At 43.9% G+C, this 23,663-nt stretch overlaps 1 protein-coding gene across 6 annotated transcripts in view; it reads left to right on the top strand.

The window, feature by feature from the left end:
* RNF168 (ring finger protein 168) overlaps window positions 1-23,663 on the top strand; it is a 43,327-nt gene that overhangs the window by 4,582 nt on the left and 15,082 nt on the right. For 5 of the 6 annotated variants that reach the window (XM_002716403.6, XM_089331927.1, XM_089331925.1 and 2 more), the window contains exons 3-4: window positions 13,696-13,772; window positions 21,672-21,851. In XM_002716403.6, the coding sequence (XP_002716449.2) occupies window positions 13,696-13,772; window positions 21,672-21,851 (257 nt within the window). The remainder of the gene's footprint in view (window positions 1-13,695; window positions 13,773-21,671; window positions 21,852-23,663) is intronic. The other variant, XM_089331926.1, reaches the window with a different exon arrangement.

Here is a 23,663-nt window from a genome sequence, read left to right as displayed (position 1 = left end):
CTGTGTAAGTGTTGGTCCAAGTCCTGGCTGCTCCACTTCTGATCCAGCTTTCTGCTGATGTACCTAGGAACCCAGTGGATGATGGCTTGAGCACCTTGGTGGCAGACCTGGATAGAGTTCAGGCTCCTGGCTTCAGCCTGACCCAGCCCCTACCATCCGGCCATGTGCAGAGTGAACCAGCAGATGGGAGATCTGTCTCTCTCTAACTCTGCCTTTCAAGTAAATAAATCTTTTTAAAAAATATTCCATTGTATTACAAACCACATTTTTTTTTCTTTTACTGAATTTTAAAAATCTATTTTTGCATCAGGGGACACTTGAGTTGCTTCTGCCTCTTGGCTATTATGAATAACGCTGTTATGAACATGGTTGTACTAATATCTCACTGAAGCCCTACTTTTACTTCCTTTGGGTAAATGCCCAGAAGTCAAATTTCTAGACCATATGATAATTCTATGTTTAACTTCTCAAGGAAGTTCTGTGTTGTTTTCCACAGTGACTACACTATTTTACATTTCCATGAACAGTGCACCCTTGCTATTTTCTGGTTTCTATAGTAGTAGCCATTCTAATGGGTATGAGGCTCATTGTAGTTTGATTTGCATTTATCTAATGACTAATGATGTTGAACATCTTTACATGTCTTTATAGGCCTTTTGTTCGTCATCTTTTTTTAAATAAGAAGTTAAACTTTTTCATTTATTTGAAAGGCAGAGAAACAGAGAAGGAAATTTTCCACTTACTGTTAAACTCCCCAAATGCCTGCAACAACCAGGGCTGGGCAGGCTGAAGACAGGGGCCAGAAACTCCATCCAGATCTCCCATGGGGGTAGCAATGACCACCCCCCGCCCCCAGTACTGCAGCCAATAACTGCTGCCTCCTGTGCTGTGCATTAGTAGGAAGCTGGCATTGGAAGCAGAGCTGAGACTTGAACCCAGGCACTCCAGTGGGTATGTGACTGTCCCAAGCAGCATCTTTCTATTTTTTATATTTACTTATTTGAAAGGCAGGGTGACAGAAACAGATGAATAAAGATTTTCTGTCCACTGATTTACTCCTCCTCTCCAAATGCCTGTAACAGCCAGGGCTGGGCTGGGCCAAAGCCAGGAGCCAGGAATTCCATCCAGGTATCCCATGTGGGTGTCAGGGGCCCAAGAACTTGGGCTGTCCTCTGCTGCCTTCCTAGATGCATTAGCAGAAAGCTAGATCAGAAGTAGAGGCAGACCTCAGTGCAGGCACACCACTATGGGATACAGGTATCCTAAGTGGTGGCTTAATCCACAGCACCACAATGCCGCCTCCCCCTTGAAATTTGTTTTTATTTGAAACAGTGAGAGAAAGAGAGGGGCAAGGGAAGAGAGAACACTCTTCCATCTGCTGGGTCACTCCCTGATTACCCACAGTAGCTAGAGCTAGCCAGGCCAAAGCTGGGAGCCAGGAACTCCATCCGGGTCTCCCACATGAATGACAGGAACCCAACCACTTGGACCATTGCCAGCTGCCTTTCGAGGCTCATTAGTAAGAAGTTGGATTAGAAGCAGAGGAGCCAGGAGGGTGTTGCAAGTAACAGCTTAACCCGCTGTGCCACAACACCTGCCCCCGCCTCTCTTTTTTTTAATTATGTTTTATTTATTTTCATTTTTATTTGGGAGGCAGAGAGAAATAGAAAGACAGACACAGACAGAGGCTTCCATTCACTGGTTAATGACCAAATGTCCACAACAGCTAGGGCTGGGCCAGGCCAAAGTTGCAAGATAGGAACTCAGTCTGGATCTCACACATGGATAGTAGGGACCCAAGAACCCTAGCCATCATTTGCTGCCTCCCAGGGTGCATATCAACAGGGAGTTAGAATCAGAACCCAAAATGGGACTTGATTTCAAATACTCCAATTTGGGAATGTGGACATCCAAACAGTATCTTAACTGCTGTGCCATATATGTATATAATACCCCATGTATATCATTTTTGGAAAAATATCTTTTCAAGTCCTTTGCCCATTTTATTCAGTTTATTTTGTTGTTGTTGATTTATAGGCATTATTTACGCATTCTGGATATGAACCCTTATCAGATAATAATTAGCAAATATTTTCTCCCATTCTGTTGATTGCCTTTTCACTGTTGATCATGTCTTTTTTAACTTTATTTGTTTTGAGAGATGGGGGTTGGGTGAGAGGTGGGGTCAGTGAGAGACAGATACATACACAGAAAGAAGGGAAGAAAGGTCCCATGCACTGGTTCACTCCCCAAGTGCTCAATAGCTAGGGCTGGGCCTGCCTTAAGCCAGGAGCTGGGAACTCAATCCAGATCTCCCATGTTGGGGGGTAGGACTCTAATCCCTTGGGCCACCACCACTTCCTCCCAGGGTCTGCGTTAACAGGAAACTAGAGTAAGGAGTTAGAGTTGGGTGTTGAACCCAGATACGTTGATGTGGGACTCAGGTATCTTTTTTTTTTTTAAGATTTATTTATTTATTTGAAAGAGTTACACAGAGAGAGGAGAGGTAGAGAGAGAGAGATTGATTGATCTTTCATCCAGGAGCCAGGAGCTTCTTCCAGGTCTCCCACGTGGGTGCAGGGACCCAAGGACTTGGGCCATCTTCCACTGCTCTCCCAGGCCATAGCAGAAAGCTGGATCGGAAGTGGAGCAGCCGGGACTCGTACCTGCACCCATATGGGATGCCGTCACTGCAGGCAGTGACTTCACCCGCTACGCCACAGTAGCTCCTGGCTCCTGACTTCAGATCGACCCAGATCTGGCTGTTGTGGCCAATTGGGGAGTGGACCAGTGGATGAAAGATCAATCTCTCTCTCTCTCTACCTCTCCTTCTCTCTCTCTCTGGCCCCAAGGGACTCAAGTATCTTAATTAGCATCTTAACCGCTAGGCTGAACACCCACTTCAGTTATGTCCTTTGCTGCACATAACTTTTTAAGCTTAACATTTGTCTATTTTTGCTTTTGATGTCATATCCAAGAAATCAAAATCTTTGTCTAGAAACTCCAATGTCTGGGCTCCTTCAGGGGTGGTTTCTGTTAACTTAATCTGTTTCTTGGAATTATCCATACTCTCCTGTTTCTTTGTATGCCTTACAGATTTTTTTGAATGGAAGTTGCACATTTGAATGTTATAACATGATAACTAGAAATCAGCTTTTCTCCTTTACCTGGTATTTGCATTTTTTTTTGTTATTGAAGGCTGTAATATTGCAATTTGTGTATTTATTTATTAAATGTTTGTTTATTTGAGAGACAGTGTTCCTATCCCCTGGTTCACTCCACAGATACCCACAATGAACCCAGTCCATGGGCTGACTTTGTGGTGCAGAGTGTTAAACTGCTGCTGCCTGTGATACCATCATCCCATAGGAGCTCCAGTTCAAGTCCCAGCTGCTCCACTTCCAGTCCAGCTCCCTACTAATGTGCCTGGGAAAGCAGTGGAAAATGCTTGGATGGGGGCCGGCGCATGGTACACTAGGTTAATCCTCCGCCTGCGGCGCCAGCATCCCATATGGGCGCTGGTTCTAGTCCCAGTTGCTCCTCTTCCAGTCCAGCTCTCTGCTGTGGCCTGGGATAGCAGTGGAAGATGGCCCAAGTGCTTGGGCCCCTGTACCTACATGGGAGACTGGGAAGAAATACTTGGCTCCTGGCTTCAGATCTGCGCAACTCTGGCCGTTGTAGCCATATGGGGAGTGAACCAGCAGATGGAAGACCTTTCTCTCTGTCTCTCTCTCTCTCACCGTCTGTGACTCTACCTGTCAAATAAATAAATAAAATCTTAAAAAAAAAGAAAATGCTTGGATGGAGTTCCAGGCTTCTGGCCCAGCTCTGGCTATTGTGGCCTTTTGGAGAGCAAACCAGCAGTTGGAAGAAAGAATCCAATCCATATCTTCCGCATGGGTGGTAGGAATGCGATTATTTGAGTAATCACCATTGCCTCCCAGGGTCTGAATCAGTAGGAAGCTGGTATCAAGGGCAGAGTTGGAGCTCAAACTGCCAGACTAAACACCTGTCCCAGAGATTTAGAATGCATATATATAAAATACTTACTCATTTTCTATGTGCTTTTAGGACAGTTTCCATGGACTTCTATGGTCGGGGTTTTTAATAACCTTCTGTTGTTTAATTGGAAGACAAGTCTGTGGATCTCTTCATTGCATTTTCAGGAAGTTGATCTTCCCTACTTTTTCAAGTAAATGTTATTGAAATAAAACACACATGTAAAAGTGAATACATTCATGTAACCAGCATGCTGTTCAAGCCCCAGAATTTAACCAAAACTCCTGAATCCTCCATATTGTCCCTTTCCAGTCTTCTATTCACTCAGTGTCTCTGTAACCAGTATCCTGACGTGTAACACTATAGATGACTTTTGTTGTTTCTGGACCTTTAAAAATATGGAATCTTGTACTGTTGTGTCTGGCTTCTTTAGCTCACCATTTTTTTTTTTTATTTTTATGAATATAAAGAGAATAGATTTCATGTATTTCATAGATATAATTCTAAGAGCATAACCATAGTTCCCACCCCCTCTATTTCCCTCCCTCAATCCCCCCTAGCTCACCATTATATTGGTGAGATTAATTCATTTTATATGAGTTGTGGTTTGTTTCTTTTCATTGCATTATGTTATGTGGATATTAAGTACTAAAAGGGAAAATTCCATGCCCATTAGTATTAGATTCTTTTCCAGTTTTTGATACTACAAATAGTGTTATTGTGAACATTCACACATGTATTTCAGTGAACATATGTCTACATTCTGTCAGATATATTCATATGTATAGGAGTGGAATTGTGGAATCAGAAAGAGGGTTTTTTTTTTTTTTTAAGATTTATTTACTTATTTGAAAGAGAGAGAGATCTTCTATCTGTTGATTCACTCCCCAAATGGCTGCAACGGCCAGAGCTGGGCCAATCCGAAGCCAGGAGCCAGGAGCTTCTTCCAGGTCTCCCACAGGGGCCAAAGCACTAGAGCCATCCTCTGCTGCCCTCCCAGGCTCATTAGCAGGGAGCTGGATTGGAAGTGGAGCAGCGAGGACTCAAACCAGCAACTGCATGGGATGCTGGCGCCCCAGGTTGCAGCTTTACTTGCTATGCCACAGCACCAGCCCCTCATAAAAAGTTTAAATCCTTTCCTGTGCTATATGAGAACCTAACTTTTGATTGAATCTCTAGCTATTAATCTTCCAAAAACTCAGTGTCAGTGTTGTTAATAGACAACATTGTTTATTGTGAAAATGGTCCATTACTGAGAAATTGCCTCTTGAGGGGAGGCATTATAAATACTGATCAAGATATTAGGCATTTTACTTCTTGAGCATAGTAACTATAGTAACTGGCCATATTCTTTGTGGGGAACCTGCCTGTACGGCTGTCACAGGAGATACTGGCTTCTGTGGAGCAGAAACTGCCTTGACTGCTACACTTTCCTGCTGTTAGATTGATGCCAGATGTGACCTGTCATCATTTCTTGAGATCAAATATTTAGTAAAGCTTAAAACCATGCTTTGGTGGTTATTTAATTACAGCTTTACAAAATTGTTTTGTTTTCACTAAAACTGCTCCTATAAGTAGTGTTTTATGAGAGTTTAATGAGAGTTTTAGTTGCACCACATGCTTCCCAATACAGCTTTTGAAAAGCATGTTTTGATCCAACATGGGAAGCAGGATACACAGCAGACTCATAGAATGACAAATGCCCTAACCAGCACCCTTGCCTCAGAATCAGCCCTTAAGGCATTCGGATCTGGCTAAACAGCCCATGAGAGTATCTCAGGCATGGAAAGCCAAGACACTGCGGCAAAAAATGACCTACATGAAAGATCTCTGTGGGTGAGATCTCAGTGGAAAGAAAGGGCCATCAAAGAAGGAGGTACCTTTCTCTGAAGGGAGGAGAGAACTTCCACTTTGATTATGGCCTTTATAATGTCGGAGATTGTGAACTCAAGAGACTTCCATAGCCTTGACAGCTCATGACAAGAACTTCGGGTGATCACTGACATTATAAATAAGAGTGTCAGTTGTTAAATCAACAACAGGAGTCACTGTACACTTGTTCCCCTTGTAGGACCTCTGTCCTTAACGTGTTGTACTATGAGAATTAACAGTGAAACTAGTCTTCAAACAGTATTTTATACTTTGTGTGTGTGTGTGGATACAAACTGTTGAAATCTTTACTTAGTATAGAGTTGATCTGCTGTATATAAAGATAATTAAAAATGAATCTTAATGAAGAATGGGATGGGAGACAGAGTTGGAGGTGGGATGGTTTGGGGGTGGGAGGGTGGTTGTGGAGGGAAGAACTGCTATAGTCCAAAAGTTGTACTTTTGAAATTTATATTTATTAAATAAAAACTTCCTATAAAAAAAAGAAAGAAAAGCAAGTTTAGTAGTATACACATTTATTATTAAAATTTAATCATACAGGAAGTTGAAAGACTTTGTAGTGAACATTCAAATATCTTTAACCCCATGAGACAATTGTCATTTTTGCTCTACTTGCTGTGTTACATGTCACTTCACCTGCCCACTCATCAGTCTATGATTTTTTCATGTTATTTCACTTCCTCCTAAATATATAAGTATCATATTATTAAATAGACATAAATATTAGTTTATAACATTTTCCTTCGGTATAACATTTACATATATAAAATGTATACATTTTAATTGTACCTTCATTGAGTGTTCAATGTTTGTGTGATCCTTTAAACATAAAGTACAGAACATTATCATTACTCCTGAAAGTTCTGTCATGTCCCTTTCAGTTAATCCCTACCCATATGCACCAAAAATTAACACAACTGTCTTTATTTTTTTCACCGTAGATAATTTTGCCTGTTCTAGAACTTAATATAAATGGAAATCTCTTCTTTTCTTAGGACTATCATAACAAAGTACCACAAAATGGGTAAGTTAAGATAACAGAAATTTGGGGCCGGCGCTGTGGCACAGTAGGTTAATCCTCTGCCTGCGATGCTGGCGTCCCATAGGGGCACTGGTTTGAGTCCTGGCTGTTCAGCTTCTGATCCAGCTCTCTGCTGTGGCCTGGGAATGCAGAAGATGGCCCAAATCCTTGGGCCCCTGCACCTGCGTGGGAGACCCAGAAAAAGCTCCTGGCTTCGGATCAACCCAGCTCCAGCCGTTGCTGCCATTTGGGGAGTGAACCAGTAAATGGAAGATCTTTCTGTCTCTACCTCTCAAGTAAATAATAAATAAAATCTTTGTAAAAAAATTAAAAGATAACAGAAATTTATTTTCTCCCAGTTCTGGAGGCCATAGTACTAAATCAAGGTGTCAGCAAAAACATGTTTTGTTGAAGGTTCTAGGAGAGTACATTCCATGCCTTTCTCTTAGCTTCTAGAATCACTGGCAATCCATGGTGTTCCTTCCTTTCTTGCAGCCATGTAACTGCCAGTCTCTGCCTCTGTCATCACATGGAGTTCACTGTGTGTGTCTTTACCTGGCCATCACCTTTCTTATTAAGAACACCAGTCATACTGGATTAAGAGCCCATCCTATTACAATATAAACCCAATTATACCTGTAGTAACTCTGTTTCTTAAGTTGTTATGTCTTAATTACTAGGGGTTAGGACTTCAGCATCTTTTTTTTTTTTTTTAATAATTTTTTTTTGACAGAGTGGACAGTGAGAGAGAGAGACAGGGAGAGAGGTCTTCCTTTGCCGTTGGTTTACCCTCCAATGGCTGCCGCGGCCGGCGTACCGCGCTGATCCGATGGCAGGAGCCAGGTACTTATCCTGGTCTCCCATGGGGTGCAGGGCCCAAGGACTTGGGCCATCCTCCACTGCATTCCCTGGCCACAGCAGAGAGCTGGCCTCCGGCGCCCCGGCCGGGACTAGAACCCGGTGTGCCAGTGCCGCAAGGCGGAGGATTAGCCCATTGAGCCGCGGTGCTGGCCTAAATAATTTTTTAAAAATTTGAGAGGTAGAGTTACAAACAGAGGAAGAGACAAAGGTCTTCAATCCATTGGTTCACTCCCCAAATAGCTGCAGCAGGCGGAGATGAGCTGATCCAAAGCCAAGAGCCAGGAGCCAGAACTTCCGGGTCTCCCACATGGGTGCAGGGGCCCAAAGACTTGAATGTCTTCTACTACTTTCCTAGGCCATAGTAGAGAGCTGGATCAGAAGAGGAGCATCCGGGACTCAAACCAGCAACCATATGGGATGCCAGTGCCTCAGGCAGGGCTTAACACTGGCCCCTCAACATATCTTTTTAGGGGACACAACTCAACCTACAGCAGTATTCATGCCGTGTGTGTGTGTGTGTGTGTGTGTGTGTATTTTTTAAAGATTTATTGGGGGTGGTGCTGTGGCGTAGTAGGTAAAGCCGCTGCCTGCAGTGCTGGCATCCCATATGTGGGCTGGTTCGAGTCCTGGATGCTCCGCTTCCAATCCAGCTTTCCACTATGGCCTGGGAAAGCAATGGAGGATGGCCCAAGTCCTTGGGTCACTGCATCTTCATGGGAGACCTGGAAGAAGCTTCGGATTGGTGCAGCTCCGGCCTTTAAGGCCATCTGAAGAGTATAAAGATTTATTTATTTGAAGGGCAGAGGCAGATAGAGTATGAGAGAGGTCTTCCATCCACTGGTATACTCCCCAGATGGCTGCAATGGCTGGAGCTAGATTGATCCAAAGCCAGGAGTCAGGAGCTTGTTCCCATGCAGGTTCAGGGCCCAAGGAGTTGGACCATCTTCTACTGCTTTCCCAGGTTGCAGTAGAGAGCTGGATTGGAAGTGGAGCAGCCAGGTTTTGAACCAGTGCCCATATGGGATGCTGGTTCTGCAGGTGGCAGCTTTACTTGCTATGCCACAGCTCTGGCCTCTATTCTTTTGTGTACACTTCTTTTATTCAGCCATGAGGTTTGAGGTTCATCCTTATGTAGGCATGAATTTCTTTTTTTTTTTTTTTCCATTTTTTTTAACTTTTATTTAATGAATATAAATTTCCAAAGTACAGCTTATGGATTACAATGGCTTCCCCCCATAACGTCCCTCCCACCCGCAACCCTCCCCTTATCCACTCCCTCTCCCCTTCCATTCACATCAAGATTCATTTTCGATTTTCTTTATATACAGAAGCTCAGTTTAGCATACATTAAGTAAAGATTTCAACAGTTTGCTCCCACACAGAAACATAAAGTGAAAAATACTGTTTGAGTACTAGTTATAGCATTAAATCTCAATGTACGGCACACTAAGGACAAAGATCCTACATGAGGAGTAAGTGCACAGTGACTCCTGTTGTTGACTTAACAGATTGACACTCTTGTTTACAGTCAGGAAAGTGAAGAGACAACTGACAGAATGGGAAAATATATTTGCAAACTATGGAACTGATAAAGGGTTGATAACCAGAATTTACAAAGAAATCAAGAAACTCCACAAGATCAAAACAAACAACCCACTTAAGAGATGGGCATGAATTTCTTTTAAAGTGTTATTCCGCTGTTAACTATGCTGTATTTTATTGACCATTTTCCAGTGTTAGCACCATAATTGTTTCCAGTTTTTGGCTATTATAAATTTGAGAAAATTCTTATAAAAGCTTTTTGTGGTTGTATATGTCCATTTTCTTGGATAAATACTTAGGAGTAGAATTGCTCAGTCGTACAGTAGGTGCATCTTTGGTTTTATAAGAAACTACTAGGTCTTTTTCCAAATTGATTGTCATATTCCCAACAACATATTTGTAAGTTCTGATTTCTACACATTTTCACCAACCTTTAGTATTATTTCTCTTTAATTTTAGCCATTGTAGTGGGTTTATAGTTTCTCATTGTAGATTTTAAAAAAATATTTATTTATTTATTGGCAGGACAGAAACAGAGTGCTCCCATCTACTGATTCACTGCTCAGATGTCCACAGTAAAGCTGGGAGCTTGAACTTCAATCCAGGTCTCCAGCATGGTTGGCAATAACCCCTCTCACTGAAGCCACTGTGGCTGCCTCCCAGGCGTTAGCAGGACACTAGTCAGGAACTAGCAGGGTATTGAACTCAGGTCCTCAATATGGACAGACATTTTAAATGGTGTCCTTAGCTGCTGGACTCTGTGCCCACCCTTATGTTGTAGTTTTATGTATATTTAATTTTTATTTGAAAGATAGAACCACACAGGGAGCTCTTTCATGGGTAGTTCAGTCCCCAAATGCCTACAGCAGCCAGTGCTGTGCCCAATTGAAGCTGGCAGCCAAGAACTTCATCGTATCTCCCTTGTGGGTGGCAGGGGGCCAGGTACTTCAGCAATCACTTGCTGCCTCCCAGGGTGCATTAACGGGGAACTGGATCAGAAGCCCAGTAGCCTGGAGTGAACCAGGCACTCCATTATGGGACTTGAATCTAGGATTAGGGTGGACTTAAGCCACGCCCACTGCATTGTAGGTTTATTTGCATTTATATTATTCCATTTTCTTTTAAGATACATTTATTTGAAAGGCACAGTTACAGAGAGAGATCTTCCCATCTGTTGGTTCATTCCACAATGACTGGGGCTGGGCCAGGCCCAAGCCAGGAGCCAGGAGCTCCATCCTGGGTCTCCCATGTGGGTGGAAGGGTCCCAGACACTTGCCATCTTCTTCTGCTTTCCCAGGCACAATAGTAGGGAGCTGGATTGGAAGTGGTGTAGTGGGGACTCAAACTGGTGCCCATATGAGACATCAGTGTTGCAGGCAGTGGCTTAATCCTCTGTGCCATAGCATTGACCACTAAATTAAAAAGAAAAGAAAAGCTAGAAGGCATTTTAAAAAATAATAAGGTCATTAGTATGTGCACTAATTCATTATGGCTGGTGTCCTGTTGTCTCCTGGGCCTCAGCCCTGAACACCCACCAGTCATGTTTGGAGTGGCTGGCACTCTACTTGAGAGCACAGGTGGTTTTGGTGAGGGATCAAGTTTAGGACCTAAGGACCCTGGAGAAGCGCCAAGGGTATCCTGTGAGTAGGAGCCCTGTACATGTCCAGAGCCCTGCACCATGGTTCCCTTTGCTTGGAGCTGTTGCTTGGCCTAGAACTGCTGTTATAGGAGGATTTTTGCTAGAACTCTGCCTTTTTGCCTGCAGTTTAAGGCCAAGGAGAATGGAAAGAGACACTCAGTCTTGAGCGTGAGCTGTGCATCTGGCCTGGAGGCTATAGCCCAAGTACATACCACTTACTGTGAGTAGCCAAAGTACCAGGGTCCCCTGTCAGCTGCAGCCTGAGAGGTGCTGACCTTTATGTTTTGATCACCTCAGTCCCTGAAGTCAAGTTGACAGCTTGCCTGCTCGTCCTTTGCGTGCCCCTTCAGTGGTGGTTGATATGTTAATTGATAGATTTGAGAGCAGTCACCAGTCTGTCTGGGCTGGGTTCACGTAGGAACAGCTTTAGCTTTACCTGAAGACCCCAAAACAGTCTTTTCTCCTTGAGGGAGGAAGCGAAACAGAACACTGTGTCCTTCCACAGCACTGGGAGAGGAAAATAAAAATCTTTCCAACAACAACAAAAAAAAAAAAAAAAAAGAAAAGAAAAGAAAAAGAAATGCTGGGGCTGGCATTGTGGCATAAGGAGTAAAGCTGAAGCCTACAATGCTGGCATCCCATATGGGCACTCGTTTGTGTTAATGGCCACTCCACTTCCGATCCAATTTCCTGCTAATGACCTGGGAAAAGCAGAGGAAGATGGCCCAAGTATTGGGGCACCTGCCACACACGTAGGAGAACCGAATGTAGCTCCTGGCTCCTAGCCTTGGCCATTGTGGCCATCTAGAGAGTGAACCAGCAGATGGAAAGTCTCTCTCTCTCTTTCCCTCCTTCCCTCCCACTCCCTCCCTCTCTCTCTCTCTCTCTCTCTCACTTTCAAATTAATAAATTTTTTAAAGAAATTAAAAAATAGCAAATGCTGCACCTAGATGATGTTGAACATAAAGGCAATTTTAATTTGTTGTGTTTATGGTTGAAAAATTATTAGATTCACCTTTAATAGTTGACATACTTTTAAAATCTCAGTTCCATGTTTTTAAAAAATTTCAGTTTTCTGTTTACTATAGGGTAGTTAAGCTTCTACTGTAAATTGCATGTTTCTTTGCTCATTGTAGTTTTTCCATAATTAATGTCTAAAAGTTTAACTTCGTGATGTCTGTTGTTATATAGATGTTTTGGTTGTTTGGTGAGTTCTCATTTTGCTCAGGAAATTTATATCTTAGAGATTTTAAATTAGTCTCTTATATTTTCTTCTCAGTCATTTATAGTCTGTTTCCATTAGAAAAATGTTAATCCATATGGAATATTATGATAGAGGCATTTTGATGTTTTCTTCAAGGGATTGCCATCATAAATCATCACTGCTTGGTGAATGGTCCATCCTCATTAATGTACTACTTCCCTAATCCTTGGCTTATTTTCCAGAGCTATTATGGGGCTTTTCACTTTTTAAATTGCTGTTGATAACTATGCTTACTAGGACCACACCTTCTTAATTTTTAATTTTTTTAAAGACTTATTTATTTATTTGAAAGAGTTACACAGAGAGAGGGAGAGGTGGGGGGTGGGGGGGGGAGGTCTTTCATCCATCTGCTGACTCACTCCCTAGATGGCCACAATGTCTGGAGCTGTGCTGATCTGAAGCCAGGAGTCAGGTGCTTTTTCCTGGGACAGTGTCTTAACTAACTCCCAGTAAATAAGGATTTTAAAGGGATAATTTAATCCTTACAGCAATGTATTGAGAACAGGCTCTACCATGATGCTTTTTTTTTTTTTTTTTTAACAGGCAGAGTTAGACAGTGAGAGAGAGAGAGAGAAAGGTCTTCCTTCTGTTGGTTCATCCCCCAAATGGCTGCCACGGTCAGCATGCTGCGCTGATCCAAAGCCAGGACCCAGGTGCTTCCTCCTGGTCTCCCATGCGGGTGCAGGGCCCAAACATTTGGGCCATCCTCCACTGCCTTCCCAGGCCACAGCAGAGAGCTAGACTGGAAGAGGAACAACCGGGACAGATTCCGGCACCCCAACCAGGACTAGAACCCGGGGTGCCGGCACTGCAGGCGGAGGATTAGCCTAGTGAGCTGCGGTACTGGCCCACCGTTAGGTTTTTACATCATGTTTTGCCACCCCTAACTACCAGATTGCAGAGGGCTTTGCTCTGGGTCTGGCTTTCTGTAGTTTCTTAAAAGAAATCTGCATATGTGCACTTGCACACATATCCAGGAAGAAATTCTTATCAGTCAAGTATAAACTTGGAATTCTCCTGTTTGCAGCCCACACTTACTCCAGAATCTATGTATCTGTGAGCTGCTGTCTGGGCAGATTCCCTCCCACTGAAGTGATCTCTCCATGGCTTGTTTTCCTTCATTCTGCTGCATCGCCTTTCTTTTATTGGCTTCCTGTTTTCTTGAAATCAGTTCATTGATCCCCTCCCCTAATAGCTCTGTTGCTATGGCATTACATTCTTTTAGAAATCCCTTCATTTTTATTTTAATAGATCTTGAGGAAGGGTTACATATATGTATTTGTATGCCATTTTGAACTAAAAAACCTCTAGCTTTTTAAAATGGAACTCCAAGAGAAGATATTGCTGAGGCTATTAATTGTACCTTTTATTTTAGTTTTACATCTTAGTGCTAACATATTATATAACCTTGGAAGATCAAGGTTAGTAATAAAATTCTATAGTGCCTATAATATTATTTTCTTTTTTGATATCAAACAGTTGAAGACTATCAGCCAATTCGTCTGATAAGTAAGCCTGGAGAATTGAGACGAGAATATGAAGAGGAGATAAGCAAGGTAGATGTTAATGTTCTTATCTTTTGGGGGGAAATTTTTTCTGCCATATTTTTAGTTTCAGAATTTACATAGTTATATGTGCTGATATAACTATTACATGTTAAAATATAAGCAGTTTCAATGTGCTTTATAAAGGCTCCATTTTTACATGTGTTCAAATTAGTTATGAACTAGCTTGCTTTAATTTACTTATACATGATTAGTGCTGTTATGTAATAGCCTAAGCATTTAAGGGTGAGAAGTTTCATTTCTCTGAAGATTTGAGCTTGAAGGGTGGAAAAGGGGGTGGATTGTAAGGTTAGATGAGGAAAGCATAAAGGGCTAATTGTGAAAGACATAAGAAGGAGAATGAGTAGTGTTCGCAGAGAAACCTTTGCACTTCACTAACACGGAGCTAGAGAACCCTAGCATTCTTGCTTTGTGTAGGATGGTGGTGTCCAATGGAAGTGTAATATGTGCCCATTTGTTATTTAAGTTGTTCTAATTGTCACAATTAAAATTTTTTTTAAATTACGTTAATACTGCATTTAATCCAGTATGTCTAAAAATGTTGCTTTATTATATAATCAGTATGAAAATGATTAATGATGTGATAGTTTTAATTACATGTAAAAAATAATGAGAGGTGGACATTCGAACTAGTGGTTAAGTTACTGGGATACCTGCATCCCACTGGAGTGCCTGAGTTCAAGTCTTGGCTCTACTCCTGATTCTAGATTCCTTCTAATATGCCTAGGAGGCCTCAGATGATGGCTCAACTAGTCAGGGGTCTGCCGCCCAGGTGGGAGATCTGGTTTGAGTTCCTAGCTCCCAGCCTTAAGTTGGCCCACTCCTGGCTGTTGTGGGCATTTGAGGAGTGAAGTAGTGATTGGGAGTGCTGTTTCTGTCTCTCACTCTCTCTTACTCTCTTTCTGGTTCTGTGCCTCTCAAATAAATAAAAATCAATAAAAATAGTGAGGAGAGGGTGTTGTGGTGCAGCAGGGTGAGCCATTGCTTGGAACAGCCACATCCCATATCAGAGTGCCTGGTTTGAGTCCTGGCTGTTTGTGCTTCCGATCCAGATTCCTGCTAATGCAGCTTGGGAGGCTGCAGATGTTGGCAGAGTACTTAAGTGGCTGCCACCCACCTGGGAGACCCAAATGGAGTTCATGCTCCTGGCTTTGCCCTGGCCCAACCCTAACCCTGGGTGTTGGGGGCACTTGGGGAGTGAAACAGCAGAAGGAAGATCTATCTACATCTCCCTCGCCCTCTCTCTTTGTTCACTCTGTCACTCAGCTTTCAAATAAATAAATAAATAAATCATTAAATAATAATTTTTACCTTTTTTTTTAATTCTTCAAGATCCATTGTGTATTTTACACTTAAAATACATCCCAACTTGGACTAATCATATTTCAAATTTTTTCTTTTTTTTTTTTTTTTTTTTGTTTTTGACAGGCAGAGTGGACAGTGAGAGAGAGAGACAGAGAGAAAGGTCTTCCTTTGCCGTTGGTTCACCCTCCAATGGCCACCGCGGCCAGTGCACCGCGCTGATCCGATGGCAGGAGCCAGGAACCAGGTGCTTTCCCTGGTCTCCCATGGGGTGCAGGGCCCAAGCACCTGGGCCATCCTCCACTGCACTCCCGGGCCACAGCAGAGAGCTGGCCTGGAAGAGGGGCAACCAGGACAGAATCCGGTGCCCCGACCGGGACTAGAACCCAGTGTGCCGGCGCCGAAAAGGCGGAGGATTAGCCTAGTGAGCCGTGGCGCCGGCCTCATATTCCAAATTTTCAGTGGCAGTGGCAGTTGGACTGTACATGTCTAGACGACCTATTAAATAATTCTGTTAGCAGAGTTGTCAGCATATTATTTAAACTGGGTCCTAAGTAAGTTTTGGCTGGGACAGTGGGGGTTGTATTATTTTGCATTCTCTTTGAGAGATGAGGAGAACTACCATCTGCTGGTTCACTCCCTAAGTGCCTGAAGTGGCCTGGGTTGGGCCAGCTGAAGTTGGGAAGGGAACTCCATCCAGGTCTTGCACAGGATGGCAAGAAACCAATTATTATAGTGTTTCATGCTGCCTCCCGGTTTCTAAAATAGGAGGAAGCTAAAGTAAGGAGCCAGAGCTGGGTATTGAACTGAAGTAGTCCAATGTGGGACACAGTGTCTTAGCTAACTCCCAGTAAATAAGGGTTTTAAAGGAATAATTTAATCCTTACAACAGTGTAGTGAGAACAGGCTCGACCAGGATGCTTTTGACTACAAGTAGAAGAATGCCCACTTTAAATTACCTTGTTTAGCAAGAAAATTAAAATTAACTGGAGTTAAAGTGATAGTACGGGTTTTAAGGGGTTTTAAGACAGGTTCTTCTTTCAGAGCTGAGCTCCATTTTTTCTTTTTTTTTTCTTTTTTTTCTTTTTTTTTTTTTTTAAGATTTATTTATTTATTTGAAAGGCAGAATTACACAGAGGCAGAGGCAGAGAAAGAGAGGTCTTCCATCCACTGGTTCACTCTCCAGATGGTCACAACGGCCACAGCTGAGCAGATCTGAAATCAGGAGCCAGGAGCTTCTTCCAGGTCTCCCACGCGGGTGCTGGGGTCCAAGCACTGGGCCATCTTCTACTGCTTTCCCAGGCCAAGAGCCAGGAGCTTCTTCCAGGTCTCCCATGCGGGTGCTGGGGTCCAAGTACTTGGGCCATCTTCTACTGCTTTCCCAGGCCAAGAGCCAGGAGCTTCTTCCAGGTCTCCCATGCGGGTGCTGGGGTCCAAGCACTTGGGCCATCTTCTACTGCTTTCCCAGACCAAGAGCCAGGAGCTTCTTCCAGGTCTCCCACATGGGTGCTGGAGTCCAAGCACTTGGGCCATTTTCCACTGCTTTCCCAGGCCAAGAGCCAGGAGCTTCTTCCAGGTCTCCCATGTGGGTGCAGGGGCCCAAGGACTTGGGCCATCTTGTACTGCTTTCCCAGGCCATAGCAGAGAGCTGGATGGGAAGTGGAGCAGCTGAGACTTGAACTGGCGTCCATATGGGATTCCAGCACTACAGGAGGCAGCTTTACCCGCTACACCACAGTGACAGCCCCTGAGCTCCATTTGTTTGTACACTTCTGTGAGCTGGCTTTGTCCTCAAGCTAGTGGGAAGATAGTTACATAGTTCCAAGCCTCAGATGCATGCAGAACTGCATGCAGAGGGAAAAGGAGCATTTTTGATGGCTTTCCTTTAAGAGCAAGCAAACTTGACTCAAAAGTGCTATAACAAACTTCCCCTCTTATCATTCACTTGAATTGGATCAGTAACTTATTCTATCACACCATCTGGATTGCTAAAGTGATTTTTTAAATATATTCAGGGAGTATAGTTTATTTTCAGGTATTTGAAAGACAGAGTAACAGATTTTTTTTTTTTATCCACTGCTTCACTTACCAAATGCCTGCAACAGCCAGAGCTGGGCCAGGCCAAAGCCAGGAGCCCAGAAATATTTCTAGGTGTCCCACATGAGGGGCAGAGGTCCAAATCTTGAACCATCATCTGCTGCCCCCAGGAAACATTAGTAAGAAGCAAATTGTGGGGCCGGAGCTGTAGGGCAGCAGGTTAACGCCCTGGCCTGAAGCACTGGCATCCCATATGGGAGCTGGTTCGAGACCCGGCTGCTCCACTCCACTTCTGAGCCAGCTCTCTGCTGTGGCCTGGGAAAGCAGTGGAAGATGGCCCAAGTCCTTGGATCCCTGCACCCGCATGGGAGACCCGGAGGAAGCTCCTGGTTCCTGTCTTCAGATCGACGCAGCTCTGGCCATTGTGGCCAATTGGGAAGTGAACCAGTGGATGGAAGACCTCTCTCTCCTCCTTCTCTCTCTCTCTCTCTCTCTCTCTCTGCTTCAAATAAATAAATAAATCTTTTTTTTTTTTTTTTTAAGCTAACTGGAAGTGGAGCATCTGGATCTTGAATTTGTGATCTCCAATTTGTGATGGAGGTGTTCCAAATGGTGGCTTAACCTGTTTCGCAATGTTCACCCCAGGCAGTATAGTTAAATGACTACAAGGGCCGGCTCACTAGGTTAATCTTCCGCCTGTGGTGCTGGTACTCCGGGTTCTAGTTCTGGTTGCTCCTCTTCCAGTCCAACTCTCTGCTGTGGCCCAGGAGTACAGTGGAGGATGGCCCAAGTGCTTGGGCCCTGCACCTGCATGGGAGACCAGGAGGAAGCGCCTGGCTCCTGGCTTCAGATCTGCTCAGTGTGGCGGCCATTTGGGAGGTGAACCAACAGAAGGAAGACCTTTCTCTCTGTCTGTCTCTCTTTCACTGTCTAACTCTGCCTGTCCAAAAAAAAAAAAAAAATGACTACAAGCATGACCTTAGGTCTTAGAATCTGATTTTGAGTCTTTGCCATTTACCAACTTGGGAAAGTTACTCGCTTTTCCATGTCCTTTTCTACACCTGTAAATCATATAATGATCATTGAGGTTGTTTCTTCAGCATCTGTTCCATTCCAGCCCACTCTGGGAGTTCATCCCAGTTTCAGGGAGGGTCCCTGATTAGTCCAAGGCCCTTTTATTATTCCATCCCCTTTTCTAGAAGTGGGTTCAGGAAGCTAGGTGTACCTCAGTGAGTTCATGGCTTTCTATCACCTGAGAAAGTATCACCAGGGCCGGTACCATGGCACAGCAGGTTAAGCCACCTCCTGCAATGCCAATATCCCATATGGGTTCCAGTTCAAGTCCCGTCTGCTCCACTTCCCATCCAGCTCTCTGCTAACGTGCCTGGGAAAGCAGCACAAGATGGCCAAAGTTCTTGGGCTCCTGCAGGCATGTGGGAGACCCGAAAGAAGCTCCTGGCTCCTGGCTCCTGGCTTTGGCCTGGCCCAGCCCTGACGGTTGTGGCCATTTGGGGAGTGAATCACTGACGGAAAGACCTCTCTCTTTCTCTCTCCCTTTGTCCTTGTCTGTAACTTTGCCTTTCAAATAAATTAAAAAAAAATTTTTTTTAAGAAAATGTTACCAAGAACCCCTTGCACGAATGTGTGGCCTTGTGGTAATGACTGAAAAGAATGAACAAGAGCCAGGCTTTGCTCAAGGCTTCTTGAGAGCCTTCTTGAACTATTCTACAGGAATTTGCCTCTCCACATTTCTTTTTTCTTTCTTTTCTTTTTCTTTTTCCTTCTTTTTTTTTTTTTTTTTTTTGACAGGCAGAGTTAGATAGTGAGACAGAGAAAGGTCTTCTTTCCATTGATTCACCCTCCAAATGGCCGCCACAGCCGGCGTGCTGCGCCAATCTGAAGCCAGGAGCCAGGTACTTCCTCCCGGTCTCCCATGTGGGTACAGGGCCCAAGCACCTGGGCTATCCTCCACTGCACTCCTGGGCCACAGCAGAGAGCTGGCCTGGAAGAGGAGCAACCAGGACAGAATCTAGCGCCCCAACTGGGACTAGAACCCGGGGTACCAGCACCACAGGCGGAGGATTAGCCAGTGAGCCGCGGTGCTGGCACCTCTCCACATTTCTACTTCATTTGAGGTAGATTCCTGCCAACTTGTTCTTTTGCTATTCTATTGCAAGCATACTAAAAACTTCAGAGGGACGGCCATTGTGGCATAGCAGGTAAAGCCTCCTGCAACACCAGCATCCCATCAGGATGCTGGTTCAAGTCCTGGCTGCTTCATTTCTGATCCAGCTCCCTGGACTGGGGCGGGGGGCAGGGGACAGGAAAATGGCCTGGCCCAGCCCTAGCTATTGCAACCATCTAGGGAATGAACCAGTGGACGGAAGATCTCTCTTCTCTCTGTCTCTTCCTCTCTCTAACTTTCAAGTAAATAAATATATATTTTAAAAAATTAAAAGTTCAGCACACCGGGTTCTAGTCCCGGTTGGGGCGCCGGATTCTGTCCCGGTTGCCCCTCTTCCAGGCCAGCTCTCTGCTGTGGCCAGGGAGTGCAGTGGAGGATGGCCCAGGTGCTTGGGCCCTGCACCCCATGGGAGACCAGGAAAAGCACCTGGATCCTGGCTCCTGCCATCGGATCAGCGCGGTGCGCCGGCCGCAGCGCGCCGGCCGCGGCGGCCATTGGAGGGTGAACCAATGGCAAAGGAAGACCTTTCTCTCTGTCTCTCTCTCTCACTATCCACTCTGCCTGTCAAATAAAAAAAAAAAAAAAATTAAAAGTTCAAGCCTACTATTTTGTTCTTTGTATTATTTTGTTTTTCTACTTAATATCATTGGTTGAACTCTTTAATTAACACACAATTATTCTTAGGTGTTTAAACCCAACTGAAAATTGATCTTGATTCCTGTTTTTTTTTTTTTTTTTTTTTTTTTTTTTTTGACAGGCAGAGTGGATAGTGAGAGAGTGAGAGAGAGAGAGACAGAGAGAAAGGTCTTCCTTTTGCCGTTGGTTCGCCCTCCAGTGGCTGCCGCGGCCGGTGTGCCGCAGCCAACGCACCGCGCTGATCCGATGGCAGGAGCCACGTGCTTCTCCAGGTCTCCCATGGGGTGCAGGGCCCAAGCACTTGGGCCATCCTCCACTGCCTTTCTGGGCCACAGCAGAGAGCTGGCCTGGAAGAGGGGCAACCGGGAAAGAATCCGGTGCCCCGAACGGGACTAGAACCTGGTGTGCTGGCGCTGCTAGGTGGAGGATTAGCCTATTGAGCCACGGCGCCAGCCCTTGATTCCTGCTAAAAATAAGAGTGGGAATAAGAGAGGGAGGAGATATACAGTTCGGCGCACACTCTCTCAGACTTACCCCTAAGGGTAAAGCTTTTAAGTTCATAACTGATCATAAAGATAGGATTAAGTGTCAAAGGGATCACATAAATAAGACCAGTGTCTGCTAATAATAATTGATATAATTAAAAAGCAGGGAAAGATCCAACATGGGAAGCAGGATACACAGCAGACTCATAGAATGACAAATGCCCTAACCAGCACCCTTGCCTCAGAATCAGCCCTTAAGGCATTCGGATCTGGCTAAACAGCCCATGAGAGTATCTCAGGCATGGAAAGCCAAGACACTGCGGCAAAAAATGACCTACGTGAAAGATCTCTGTGAGTGAGATCTCAGTGGAAAGAAAGGGCCATCAAAGAAGGAGGTACCTTTCTCTGAAGGGAGGAGAGAACTTCCACTTTGACTGTGGCCTTGTGTATATAAGATCAGAGATTGTGAACTCAAGAGACTTCCATAGCCTTGACAGCTCATGACAAGAGCCTCGGGTGATCACTGACATTATAAATAAGAGTGTCAGTTGTTAAATCAACAACAGAAGTCACTGTGCACTTAACTCCCCATATAGGATCTCTGTCCTTAATGTACTGTACTATGAGAATTAATGGTAAAACTAATCTTCAAGCAGTATTTTATACTTTGTGTGTCTGTGTGGGTGTAAACTGTTGAAATCTTTACTTAGTATAGAGTTGATCTGTTGTATATAAAGATAATTAAAAATGAATCTTGGCCGGCGCCGTAGCTCACTAGGCTAATCCTCCGCCTGCGGCGCTGGCACTCAGGTTCTAGTCCTGGTTGGGGCGCCGGATTCTGTCCCGGTTGCTCCTCTTCCAGTCCAGCTCTCTGCTGTGGCCCAGGAGGGCAGTGGAGGATGGCCGAAGTGCTTGAGCCCTGCACCTGCATGGGAGACCAGGAGGAAGTACCTGGCTCCTGGCTTCGGATCAGCACAGCGCTGGCCGTAGCGGCCATTTGGGGGGTGAACCTTTGTCTCTCTCACTGTCTAACTCTGCCTTTAAAAAAAAATGAATCTTAATGAAGAATGGGATGGGAGAGGGAGTCGGAGGTGGGATGGTTTGCGGGTGGGAGGGTGTTTATGGGGGGAAGAACCGCCATAGTCCAAAAGTTGTACTTTTGAAATTCATATTTATTAAATAAAAATTTTCTATTAAAAAATTAAAAGTTCAGGGAAATATTGTTCTGTATTAATGCTTTTTGAGGTGGAAGCAGAGCGACGAGCCAGTGAGGAAGAAGAAAACAAAGCCAGTGAGGAATACATACAGAAATTACTGGCTGAGGAGGAAGAAGAAGAAAAGAGACAAGCAGAAAAAAGGCGAAGAGAGATGGAAGAACAACTGCAAAACGACGAGAAACTGGCAAGACGGCTAAGCATTGATATTGTAAGTTTTAAGAGAGAACTTAAAAAGCTTTTTAAATATGTTATTATTGAATTCAAATTTTATAGAAAAGCTGTTCAGTGAAAAATGAGTTTCCTTTCTCCCCATTCCACCTCTCCACTCGCATTCCTGTTCCATTACATGAGTCTGTTTGAAAGGCAGCCATTGGTAACAGATTCTTAAAACTTTTTCCCTTATTCACTTAGAAAGGATTAAATCATACTATTTTGCTCCTTGTGTTTGTTCAGAGACTTTTCACATGTAGTCTAATTCTTTTTTTAAGAGTAGAATATCATTCCATTGTATTGATATAAATCACTATTTGAAAGTAGAGTACATATTCTTAAGTAATGTGTTCAACTTGGATATTATTAACTTGCTGTAGTTAAATTACTGCTATGAGAAAATGAATTGAAAGATGATAAAACATATACTTTTTTATATACTTTTACATATTTGCTCTAATCAGTTTTTTTTTAAAAAAAGCTTTTTAAATGTTATTATAAATTCAAATTATGTAGGGAAACTATTCAGTGAAAACTTCCTTTCTCCTCATTCTACCTTGTCACTCCCATTCCTGTTCTGTTACATCAGTCTCCTGGATTTTATTATCTTGCTGTAGTTAAATTACTGCCTATGAGAAAATGAATGAAAGAAAGGATGATCCAGCACATATATTAAGGCCAAAGGGAACCAAGGACTTTAAAAAGCCTGGCAGAATTACCAAAGGATCCTTGAAAATATATACTCTTGTACCTACTCCAAATCTACTGAATTAAAGTGTCTGGGGTGTGGGACTTAGGGAATTTGGATCGTCCCTACAGAGATATGAAACATGCAGGTTTAAGAGGTTGTGAGAACAATTCCTTTGCTTTCAAACAATAAATATCTCTAAAAATATATAGCTAGTGTGGCCAGTGTTGTGGTACAGCAGGTTAAATCCCAGGGTTGCAGTGCTGGCGTCCTTGCTCTGCTTCCGATCTGGCTTCCTGCTAATGCGCCTGGGAAAGCAGAAGATGGGCCAAGTACTTGGTCCCTGCACCCACATGGGAGACCTGGAAGAAGCTCCTGGCTCCTGGCTTCAGATTGGCTCAGCTCTGTTGTCATGGCCATTTGGGGAGTGAACCAGTGGATGGAAGACCTTTTTCTTTCTCTTTCTCTCTTTCTTGCTCTCATTCTACCTCTCTCTGTAACTGTCTTTCAAATAAATAAAGTAAATCTTTAAAAAATGTATATTTACTTAACAAAAATGAAGTACACTGAGAACCAGCTTTTTTTTTTTTTTCTTTATTTCTTTTCTGAGAGGCTTATAGTTTGTAAAAATATTCTCAGGTTTTGGATTGTATGCCCTCTTTCTTATAGCCTTTTTCACCATTTTTTTTAATTTATTTTTATTTATTTATTTTTTTATTTTTGATAGGCAGAGTTGACAGGGAGAGAGAGAGACAGAGAGAAAGGTCTTCCTTTTTGCCGCTGGTTCACCCTCCAATGGCCACTGCAGCCGGCGCGCTGCGGCCGGCGCACTGCGCTGATCCGAAGCCAGGAGGCAGGTACTTCTCCTGGTCTCCCATGGGGTGCCTGGCCCAAGCACCTGGGCCATCCTCCACTGCACTCCCTGGCCACAGCAGAGAGCTGGCCTGGAAGAGGGGCAACCGGGACAGAATCCGGCGCCCCGACCGGGACTAGAACCCAGTGTGCCGGCGCCGAAAGGCGGAGGATTAGCCTAGTGAGCCATGGCGCCGGCCCTCTTTTAGCCTTTTAAAAAATGTTTGAGTAGAATAACCTTAGAAAGATGCTTAATCAGGAAATAAAATT

The sequence above is a fragment of the Oryctolagus cuniculus genome, chromosome 4 (genome assembly GCF_051225735.1).
Source record: "Oryctolagus cuniculus isolate XC-2025 breed Fujian yellow rabbit chromosome 4, ASM5122573v1, whole genome shotgun sequence".
Classification (NCBI taxonomy): domain Eukaryota; kingdom Metazoa; phylum Chordata; class Mammalia; order Lagomorpha; family Leporidae; genus Oryctolagus; species Oryctolagus cuniculus.
Note: the sequence above shows the minus strand (reverse complement) of the source record. Positions and strands in the feature narration are given on the sequence as shown.